Here is a 12248-nt window from a genome sequence, read left to right on the forward strand (position 1 = left end):
CTGCTGGGGGGTTCCCATAATGCATTGAGTGTTTCTTTCTCTTTTTGCTCTGTATGCACCACTCTGCATTTAATCATTAGTGATTGATCTCTGCTCCCCTCCACAGCATGTCTTTTTCCCGGTTCTCTCCCTCAGCCCCAACCAGTCCCAGCAGAAGACTGCCCCTCCCTGAGCCTGGTTCTGCTGGAGGTTTCTTCCTGTTAAAAGGGAGTTTTTCCTTCCCACTGTAGCCAAGTGCTTGCTCACAGGGGGTCGTTTTGACCGTTGGGGTTTTTACGTAATTATTGTATGGCTTTGCCTTACAATATAAAGCGCCTTGGGGCAACTGTTTGTTGTGATTTGGCACTATATAAATAAAATTGATTTGATTTTATTAGATCCAGAAGAAAACCGCCATTACCGAAAAATCGTTTTTATACAATAACGTTTGAACTAATAAAGACATAAAAGTGATTCCAAGTTCTAGTGGTATGTTTTCATGGTCAAGGATGTCAAATATAAAGGAAAGAAAAGTGTATGTATCATAGGTTTGGTTGTAACACTGAATTGTTGAATAGATCACTGTGCCAAGGAGGGAATCTCTTTAGGGTCAGTGACCCTATGGCCTTGTGTAGCACATGCAACACTTAAAAAATAGTTCTATTTCAGAATTTACTGTTATTTATTTACATAAGTGTTTCATAAATGTTAAAAAATTAATATATTTGCAGTTTAGTTGAATAATAAATTGAATTTTGTGTCTTATTTGTTTTTGTCTTTAAGCACATGCAATATCAATATCAGTGCTCAGATGACAGTAGCTTCTGGGAAAGGTGCAAGTTGCAATAAACTGTGATGCCACGCGCTAAGGATACATGCTATCCAGTCACAGCAGATGAAACTTTTTTTTACTACTGAGCAAACATCATTGTTAGACTTTTTTAGGTTCAATGATTCCACGGTGTGTAGATATTATGGCGTCAGTGACCCCATGGCCTTGGCGGAGGTTTGCACTCTGAGTGCTTCTAGTATTATGTTATGTTCACTTCAACTGCATGAGCAGTTGCAAATACTGCAAATTACTGGTTAATTTGACGGCACTTTGATTTCTTCTATACATAACAGAACTTGCAATTCCACCAAACTATCACATCTGTTACTACTTTTAATGATCCTGCTGTGATTTGACCATCCCAGAGACATTGTATTCTCATTAGGTTGAAGAAAAATGGACAAGCTATAATTCTGTGGGATGGCTATATCGCAGCAGGACCATCAAAAGCAGTACTGGATGTGACAGTCTCATGGAATTGCCCATTTGTTCTCCTGGAAAAGAAATAAGATTGTGTTTACCAGCCACTGGCTCATGTTATTTTTGTTATAGTGGATTGAGAATAATACAGTTAAAGTGTCACCTGATGTGTGGCTGTTGCTCACAGGGAAAGCTGAGTGGACTGTGTGGGAACTTTGACCTGAAGACAGTGAATGAGATGAAGACACCCGAAAATATTGATTCCACAACACCTCAGGAGTTTGGAAACAGCTGGACTGCAGCAGAGGCAAGCGTTAACCATGTGTGATTTATTCACCATTATCATTCTGTTTGTATTCTGCATGAATTCCTTCTACTCGTTCCATAATTTGTAAATGTAAAGAAACTGAGATGATTGGCAGTGGATTAAAATACAGCATAATGATTAAATTGCTGTTATTTTAAATCAGGTTTTGAATTAATTTATAAAATAACCAACACATTTATGACTCTGGCATTGGCTTTCTCTGCTACAGAAATGGGCTCTGTCCATGTGTGCGCCCGTCCATTTGGAGCCTGCCGCAGTGGTGTTACTTAACATCAAATTGTCACAGATCTGAGATATTTGAGACATAAATTAATATCACAAACGTTTTATGTGACTTCAGAGTGTTCCTTTTTTGGGTCAAATCAGGGAGGATTCAAATATCAGTGATAGTCTGAGTATCCCTCTGCTTTACACTGCCAATTCTGATGGAGCTATTGATCCTTCAACTTAGACTTTGCATATTCACCACTTTACTTATTTAGCACATCTTATGCTGATGGAAACTTATTACTCACGTGCCTCATTCACCAGTTATACAAGTTACATATTCATTGGCCATTTCATTAATTATACCTGTTCACCTGCTCAAACACATCAAATGTCTAATTAAGGACATTGCAGAAACCCGATTCATTTAGGCATGTAGACATGGTCAAGTAGAACTGCTGAAGTTCAAACCAACTATCAGAATTAGAAAGAAGGTTAATGTAAGTGATTTGAACTTCACTCAAAAAAATAACTTGTTCAGTGAACATAAAAGTAAACAAAGTAAAGTAAAGCAAAATGTGTTAACTTCACTAGAAACAATTTTGCTGAGTGACACAAGTGTAAATTTGTTGGGTCAACATGATGAATTTGCATTACAATTACCTAATTACCTTGATTCAGGCCAACTAGATTTAAAAAAGTAAATGTAGATCTAAATATAAATTTGTTGGGTCAACATGATGAATTTGAGCTACTGTTACTCAATTACCATGGTTTAGGCCATGTAAGGATAAATGTAACAAAAATAAAAAGTAAATCCCTTCAGCGTCTCTCTTATTTGCGCTCGGGGTCACCACAGCAAATCTTGGGTGGATCTGTATGTTGAATTGGGACAGGTTTGACACCAGATGCCCTTCCCGACGCAACTCCACATTACATGGAGAAATGTGGCAGGGGTTTGAACCGGGAACCTTTCATACTGAAACCAAGTGCACTAACCACTTGACAACCACCCCTGCCTGTAAGTAGTTACAACTACTTTCAAAATACTACAGTTACATGTCAACTTAACTTTGCTGTGTTGGATCAGCACAATTTATGCAGATCCACCCTGCGTTTGCTGTGGTGACCCCGAACGCAAACAAGCGAGCGGCCAAAGGAACTTACTGGGTTTTTTGTTACATTTACCCTTACAAATCTAGTTGGCCTGACCCATGGTAATTAAGTAACAGTAACACAAATTCATCATGTTGACCCAACAAATTTACATTTAGGTCACTCAGCAAAATTGTTTCTGGCTATGTTAATGCATTTTACTTGAGTGGAAATACTTTCCATAATTTTATTATGTTCACTGAGCAAGTAAAATTTTACGTTGTTACATGTTACATGTTAAAACTACATGATTTGAAAGAAAAACTTGATTTCATATCGTAGAAGCTACATGTTAGACTTATGTTCATGTAACATAAAAACCAACAACACCCATGTTGGTTTTTTTGAGTGTTGGCATGTCTGTTGAAACTGGATGGGCTAGTTTGAGTTTTTCAGAAACTGCTGATCTACTGGGATTTTCATGCATGACAGTCTCTAAGGTCTACACAGAAAGATCTCAAAATAAGTAACTTCCAGTGACTAGGGGTTCTTTTGTTGATGTCAGACAACGATGGCTTAGCTTGTTCAAGGTGATAGGAAGGCACTTGCAGCTCCAGTAATCACTTGTTACAACAAGGTATGCATAACAGCATCTGTAACGTCTCAACACATTGAAACTTGAAGATGATGGGCCACAGTAGAAGAACAGCAGACCTGGTCCTGTGGTCATCAGCAGTGAGTCACCTGTGAGCTTGTGTGTCACATGGCTGATAATGTACCTGATGCTCTTGGTGGTAGTCAGGATGTGTTGGGTTGTGGAGGATGTTTAAGATCCAGCCCCCCACATTGGCCCTGAATAAATATCCCCAGTTGCAGGAAGCTGGGTCCTATTGATGAGTCTTTGCAGAGCCATTTGGTCATTCTTGGTGCAGCTGGCAAACCGTGCTGCGATGCAGTATGCAATACTCTCCACAGTGCACCTGTAGAGGCCTACCAGTATGTTCTGTAGCTGACCAGTTCTCTAGGACAGCATGAAAAAACATAAAACATAAGAGGAGTATTGGAACAGACTGATAAATGGTCCTCACATTACAGTATGATAACATATGAAAAGCGACGTGTTAATCTTTAAGTGAAAATTGAACAAAGGTCTGTATTCTGTGTTTGTGTTTAGTGTGTGAATAGTCCAGATATCAGACACCCATGCAGCCTCAGTCCACTTAGAGAACCCTTTGCAAAGCAACAGTGTGGCATCCTGCTGAGTGAAGTCTTCCAAGCCTGCCACCCAGTGGTGAGTAATCAATCAATCAATCAATTTTTTTATATAGCGCCAAATCACAACAAACAGTTGCCCCAAGGCGCTTTATATTGTAAGGCAAGGCCATACAATAATTATGTAAAACCCCAACGGTCAAAACGACCCCCTGTGAGCAAGCACTTGGCTACAGTGGGAAGGAAAAACTCCCTTTTAACAGGAAGAAACCTCCAGCAGAACCAGGCTCAGGGAGGGGCAGTCTTCTGCTGGGACTGGTTGGGGCTGAGGGAGAGAACCAGGAAAAAGACATGCTGTGGAGGGGAGCAGAGATCGATCACTAATGATTAAATGCAGAGTGGTGCATACAGAGCAAAAAGAGAAAGAAACAGTGCATCATGGGAACCCCCCAGCAGTTTACGTCTATAGCAGCATAACTAAGGGATGGTTCAGGGTCACCTGATCCAGCCCTAACTATAAGCTTTAGCAAAAAGGAAAGTTTTAAGCCTAATCTTAAAAGTAGAGAGGGTGTCTGTCTCCCTGATCTGAATTGGGAGCTGGTTCCACAGGAGAGGAGCCTGAAAGCTGAAGGCTCTGCCTCCCATTCTACTCTTACAAACCCTAGGAACTACAAGTAAGCCTGCAGTCTGAGAGCGAAGCGCTCTATTGGGGTGATATGGTACTACGAGGTCCCTAAGATAAGATGGGACCTGATTATTCAAAACCTTATAAGTAAGAAGAAGAATTTTAAATTTTAATGGTATAAGGACATCAAGAATTCCAAATTCCAAAACCACCCTCCAACTAAGGTCACAAGGGACTGGAGCCTATCCCAGCAGTGATAGGGCATGAGGCGGGCTACACCCTGGACAGGACGCCAGTCTAATGCAGGGCTAATATATCAACTTGAATATATGTCTATAAATAAAATATAGACTCACCATCAAATTTGTTTTATAATATTCCTGAGAGTTAATTTTATTTTTTTTATAATCCAGAGCTCTGTGTGTCCATGGCAGTGCCACATGTGTTATGCTAGACAGGCATGTAAAGTGGCAGACACATCCTAAATGGTAAATGGACTGCATTGATATAGCACTTTTCCATCTGCATCAGACACTTAAAGCGCTTTACACATCAATGCCTCACATTCAGCCCAATGTCAGGCTGCTGCCATGCAATGTGCCCACTACACACTGGGAGCAATTAGGAGAATAAGGACCTTGCACAAGGGCCTTAGTGATTTTCCGGTCAGGCTGGGATTTGAACCGAGGATCCTCTGGTCTGAAGCTCATCACCTCCCCTTCTTCCACAGAAACAGTTGCAGAGCACCCCCAGACAGCTTGATTCAGCACCATGGACAGCACCATTGAACAGTTCAGTGTGAAGGAACGTACCCCCCCCCCCCCCCACCCCCACACACACACACACACTCCCCAGTCTCTCAAATGACCTGAAAGGCAAACAGTAACATACAGATGCACATCAGCTGTGACACTCCGGCCATGTTTATGAAAATAAGGACGATTATCTTATAAATTCATGCCACATATGCATGTGCGTCCCACAACAATGGTGCTACCATCGCGCATATGGTGTGCGCCATTGTGACTGTCACAAATGAGCCTTATATGACTGCAGCTTTTCCCCCACCATAGTTGGTGCTCAGTTGGTGCTCATATTTTTGAAGGGGTGTGACGGAGACTGTCAGAGACTCTCCCAAATCGCTGACAGTCTTATGTCTGTGTGACTGGACCTTAAGGGCGTGATGCTGTACTTCGCACACATATGCTGGAAATATGTGGCAGCCTGTCAACAACATTTAAAGATGAATCACCTTTGACATAACTGGAAGTTTTAAGCTCACACACACAAAAAAATAAGAAAAGAGTCAAAATATGTTTTGGAGACTATTGGCAAAGTACAGTGACAAAAGCTAAGTGTACAAAGGAAGTGTACACTTTTTCATTCATAGTGAGGCAGCATACATGAATCCAGCTGTGGCAGTGATCACATTCAGTGGCTTTCTGACCCCACTTCCTTTTTTTAATTTGGCATATTCAGGACCACAGTGGCCAGAATGAATTTCTATATGATTAGCCAATAGCACAACACTGAAAGGATGTGCTGCATGCCTCACAGTTCTCTTCACCAGCACATTCAACATTTTCTCTCTCAGGCTGCTGTTTCTAAAGTTTCAAAACTACCACCATTGTTCTTGCCCCAGAGAATTCAGCCACTCAGACTGTAAATCCCTATCATCTGCTCACAGGCATCTTGATATTCTTTAAGTGGTTTGAAAGAATGCAATAGGCAGGGGTTTATTTTATTTTTTTGAAACACACACCTGCCTCAACTGTCCTGAGAGTCCATGTGTACCATCTGACCCTTTAAAACACGTGGTCATGCAGTTCTAGGCTTAGCTACTTAGCTGTAAGCATCACCCTGCTGATCCATCATTTGGGGTGGCTACAACCAATGTGCAAGTTTTTTTGGGGGGGGTGGGTGAATGTTGGGAATTGTTATGTCTTTGTATATATTCTTTTTTTTTCTTTTCTTTAATCTCTCTGGGAGTGATTTGTATATCTGGCTTATTTATTTATTGTCTGATTGACCAAATACATGTCCAGCAATTCTCAAACTTTGGCTAATATCATCTTGTTTTGAAACACAAGGTTCGGTCAGATCGGCACACAGAAATGATCACACAGACTGCATTTTGCTAGAATAAAAAGGCGTATATTTATTCCCCACAAAAGCAGTTACATCAAACACAAGTGGTTGCAGCGCATTTTTCTCTTACCGTGACGCCTTTAAGGTGGAGAGCCAACACCTTCAGCAGAGTGCGCCTGTCAACCGGCTGGGCGTTCGTACGTTAACCCGCAGCAGACTCTGTTGAAGCATGGTTCTACTCCCTCTTTTCTAGTGTGTCCGCGAAGGGAGGGTGAGTGGCCAACTCAACCTCCCTGGCGCACATAATTTCTTTAATCAACAGGCATCTGAAAGTTATTTCAAAGATATAATAAAAGCAGTTCTTCACTCCCAGTTCAGCATGATCCCAGCATGCTTCACTCCCAGTCGTTAGTGGCTACGAAAACAAAGTCGTGCTATCAGTGTAATAATAACAAGTACATCCAGCTCTTCGCTCCCAGTTCAGACTGACCCCAGAGTGCTAAAACAAAATTAAACAACAAATACATTCTCAGGGTTACGTTAAGACAGGTGCAAAACAGCACAATAACATTTATTATACACATCTCCATCAGACTCTTGAGTTGCAATGTAAAAGGTGTGAATAATCCTATTAAACAAACTAAGATATTTTCATATTTGAAGTGCCAGAATGCTGATATAGGGTTCTGACAGGAAACGCATCTTCATGATATACCTTAGATCATTTTAGACTCAATTATCTATGTGATGTTGGATGGTGATGTTTTTCATTCATTATCTGAGGCCATCAAATATACTTTGAAGGTCCCAATGAGCACAGTGGCCTCCATCATCCGTAAATGGAAGATTTTCAGCTCCACCAGGACTCTTCCTACAGCTGGCCGCCCGTCTAAACTGATCCATCGTGGGAGAAGGGCCTTGGTCAGGGAGGTGACCAAGAACCCGATGGTCACTCTGTCAGAGCTCCAGCATTCCTCTGTGGAGAGAGGAGAACCTTCCAGAAGGACAACCATCTCTGCAGCAATCCACCGATCAGGCCTGTATGGCAGAGTGGCCAGATGGAAGCCTCTCCTTAGTCAGAGGCACATGGCAGCCCGCCTGGAGTTTGTCAAAAGGCATTCTTTGGTCTCGAGAGACAATGATTGAACTCTTTGGCATGAATGCCAGGCTTGTTTGACAGCATTTCGTAGCATTTCTTATTCATGGGCAGCCACCTGTTAGTCATTCTCCCTTTTCAGCGCAGGATTTCTTGGATTATTTTGAGAAGAAAATACAAGATATTAGGCTGAGCATATCTCAGCACACCTCGGCCCAGCCATTAAAACCTGCTATGGAGGTTGGCTCTACCATTGAAGTGTTACCTAGATTTACAGAATTTAACAGTATTTCATTTGGCGTGCTGACGAAAGTCGTGGCATCTACAAAAAGCACAACCTGTTTATTTGATCCTATACCAACTGTTTAAGGACCTGTGGTCCACTCTTGGGCCGACTGTGCTGGAAATTATCAATCTGTCATTAACCTCTGGATCTGTTCTGAAATGTTTTAAATCTGCAGTGATTAAACCATTACTAATTAAACCATTATCTAATCTTGACCCTAGTGTATTGAAAAATTACAGGCCGATATCAAATCTATCATTTTGTTACAAAATTTTAGAAAAGGTGGTTTCACAGCAGCTTGTAGACCACCTCACTGAGCATGATCTTTTTGAGCCGCTGCAGTCTGCTTTTAGGAAATATCACTCCACAGAGACAGTGCTCACTAAAGTAGTGAATGATCTTGTGCGAGCAATGGACTCAGACACCACTACGGTTTTGGTGTTGTTAGATCTCAGTGCTGCATTTGATACCGTGGATCATCATATTTTGCTCAATAGATTGGAGAATCTTTTTGGGATTACTGGAAGTGCCCTTGCGTGGTTGACGTCATATCTGTCCAGTCATTCTCAATGTGTCTTGTATAATGGCACTACCTCTGACCTTAGTGATATGAGATTTGGGGTTCCACAGGGATCTGTTTTAGGCCCCTTGCTTTTCTCCCTGTATGTGGCACCCCTTGGGCGTATACTGCGGAGTCTTGGGATTGCCTTTCATTGTTACGCTGATGATACTCAGTTGTACATGCCGATAACTGCGGGAAATCTCACTCCCAGAAAATCCCTGGAGGACTGTCTTCTATCAGTGAGAAGTTGGATGTCTAGTAACTTCCTACTTTTAAACTTTGATAAGACTGAAATGATGGTTCTTGGTCCAGCGAGTCATCAGCATCAGTTTGACCAGCTGGCGCTCGGCCTGGGTTTGTGTGTCATACATCATACGGACAAAATGAGGAATCTTGGGGTAATTATTGATCCCATGTTGTCTTTTGACCTCCACATCAGGGATGTTACTAGGACTGCTTTTTTTCCATCTGCAAAATACAGCGAGGATCTGCCCCATCCTGTCTATGGCTGATGCTGAGACCCTGATTCATGCTTTTGTTTCTTCTAGACTAGATTATTGTAATGTTCTATTTTCAGGGTTACCGCAGTCCAGCATTAGGGGTCTTCAGCTGGTTCAGAATGCTGCTGCCAGACTTCTGACATGCAGCAGAAGGTCTGAACATATCACACCCATTTTGGCATCTTTACACTGGCTCCCTGTCTCTGTGAGAGCAGATGTGAAGGTTTTGTTATTGACTTATAAGGTTGTTCATGGAGTGGCGCCATCTTATCTGGCTGATCTGGTGGAACTTTACGTGCCGGCCCAGGCTTTGTGGTCGCAGGATGCGGGGCTTCTCTGTGTTCCCAAGGTGAAGAAGAAGTCAGCAGGTCAAAGAGCCTTTTCGCATTTTGCACCCACCCTGTGGAACAGTCTTCCTGCGACTGTGAGGCAGTCAGAGACTGTGGACATTTTTATGTCAAGACTGAAAACCTATTTTTATTCTCTTTCTTATGAATAGTTTTTATTTTTTATGTTTTATTCTTTTACTTCTGTTTTTAATCATGTATTTGAATTTTTTATTCATTTTTAATTATTTATTTAAATTTTATGTTGAATTGTTTCATGTAAGGCGCCTTGAGACGGCTTTGCTGTGATCTGGTGCATTATAAGCTAATTAAATTGAAATTGAATTGAAATTAAAAATTCATGTTTGGAGGAACTCAGGCACCATCCCTACAGTGAAGCATGGTGGTGGCAGCATCATGCTGTTGGGATGTTTTTCAGTGGCAGGAACTGGGAGACTAGTCAGGATTGAGGGAAAGACGAATGCAGCAATGTACAGAGACATCCTGGATGAAAACCTGCTCCAGAGCGCTCTTGATCTCAGACTGGGGTGACGGTTCATCTTTCAGCAGGACAATGACCCTAAGCACACAGCTAAGATACCAAATGAGTGGCTTCAGAACAACTCTGTGAATGTCCTTGAGTGGTCCAGCCAGAGCCCAGACTTGAATCTGATTGAACATCTCTGGAGAGATCTGAAAATGGCTGTGCACCGACGCTCCCCATCCAACAATGATGGAGGTTGAGAAGTGTTGCAAAGAGGAATGGGCAAAACTGCCCACAGATAGGTGCACCAAGCTTCTGGTATCATATTAAAGACTTGAGGCTGTAATTGCTGCCAAAAGTGCATCAACAAAGCATTGTGTAAATACTTGTTATTTTTTTTATTTTTAATAAATTTGCAAAAATTTCAAAAAATCTTTTTGTTGTGATGCGATGCTGCTGTTGTGGCAGTGTGAACTGTATCATCGATCACTGTTATTGGTTACATTGTTTTTCTGCTGTGGGGTGCCTGTTCGACAAAGCAACTGTCGTAGCAGCACACGGAAACAGACGTTCATTTTGTCAGTTTGTGTCATTTGGCAGCAAGTTTTGCTGTTTGGCAAAGACATTTATTTATATATTTTTGCTTGAATTGAGCAAGAATGTTAATTGTATTTTATCTCTGAACCCTGTCTGTTAATAAAGATATGAAGAAGAGCTCAAAGTAGTGACGATGCCTGTTTGCCTGTTCACCCAGTACTGCATCACCACTAGTTGCCCCTGCTGTGTGTGTATGTGTGGTACCCACACTGTTCTGTGTTTCTGTTTTCATTGTCTTCAGGTGGATGTAACCTGGTTCTACATGAACTGCTTGTCAGACACATGCGCCTGTAGTCGTGGTGGTGACTGTGAGTGCTTCTGCACCAGCGTGGCAGCATATGCACAACGTTGCTGCCACCAGGGTGTTCCTGTCGACTGGCGCTCCCCTTCTTTGTGTCGTAAGTGAGAGCACAAGCAACAGACAGCCTGCCTTATTCATACACATCACTGTAGACATTTCATACATTTAGCTGAAAAAAGGATGAATTATGAGGCTTTGTGTAGTTTGTGCTTGACTGCATTAACCCTTACAGGAACTTTCAGGAACTTTGAGGAAATTCCATTTCCAGGATGAACCCACTTCAAGCACGTACACAACTTTTCGAGTGTCCACATATCAATTGGAGCTTGGTCACTTGCACTTGATGCATCATGTCTGTGGCTGTTGCTGCTCCTCTCCCGCAGGTGAAGATGACCATGACTCTCATTATCACCCAATTGGGGTTGAGTCCTCCATCGGTGGCTGATTCGACCAATCCTTGTGCTGAAGTGTTTGTTGCACTGTGCCTGAGGACTGGTGGATGCCTTACTTTTTTGTTCCGGGTGTTTGTGGTCTTCCTCCTGGCCTTATTTCAGAGGCTGAAATCTGCTGTGCTGTGCTGAATCCTCCCAGGATTCAAGACTGATGTTACAGCACTTTAGGGTGTCCTTATACTGCTTGTGTTGACCGCCTCAGGAGCGTTTATCTTCGGGTAGCTCACCATACAGCAGCTTCTTTGCCAGTTTATTGTCTGACGAAAGACACACATGACCAGCCCACCTGAGTTGTACACACATCAGCATTGCATGGATGCTGTTCATCTCTGTCATTCAGAACACTTCTGTCAGGAACTCTGTCCTGCCACCTGATGTGCATCCGATTTTGATGGCACTTCAAGTGGAAGAGGTTCAGCTGCTTTGCATGATGACAATACACTGTCCATGTTTTGAATGCATCGGAGAACAACTGCATGATGCACCTTGACCTTTGGCAGTAAGTTGATCCCTGCCAAATGCTGAGCTGGCCCTGACTACCCTGTATAAGATTAACTCATCAAAGGTGACAGTACGGGATAGAGTGCTACCCAGATTGATGAACCTGTCTCCTGCTGTTATCTGTGGCTATTATGGGGTGCAGTCAGACTTGTCACAGCTGGATCTCTGCCCTTCAAACCCCTTGCCCACTTCCTGACTGTGCTGATGTCCACACAGGCCTCATCATAAACAACACTCTTTTCTTGATGAACATCTACAGGTGCACAACCCTCCTCTGTGAGGCGTTCAATAACAGCACACTGTTTTAAAGTACGTTGCCATTTTTTAGTGACTACTGTGTGCATGTGAAATGTCAAA

At 42.3% G+C, this 12248-nt stretch overlaps 1 protein-coding gene across 1 annotated transcript in view; it reads left to right on the plus strand.

Moving 5' to 3' along the window:
- Nucleotides 1-12248, plus strand: part of otog (otogelin) — a 336135-nt gene that overhangs the window by 230134 nt on the left and 93753 nt on the right. The window contains exons 28-30 of the mRNA XM_034163547.1: nucleotides 1419-1538; nucleotides 4036-4152; nucleotides 10879-11035. Coding sequence (XP_034019438.1) covers nucleotides 1419-1538; nucleotides 4036-4152; nucleotides 10879-11035 — 394 coding nt within the window. The remainder of the gene's footprint in view (nucleotides 1-1418; nucleotides 1539-4035; nucleotides 4153-10878; nucleotides 11036-12248) is intronic.

The sequence above is a fragment of the Thalassophryne amazonica genome, chromosome 2 (genome assembly GCF_902500255.1).
Source record: "Thalassophryne amazonica chromosome 2, fThaAma1.1, whole genome shotgun sequence".
Lineage (NCBI taxonomy): Eukaryota > Metazoa > Chordata > Actinopteri > Batrachoidiformes > Batrachoididae > Thalassophryne > Thalassophryne amazonica.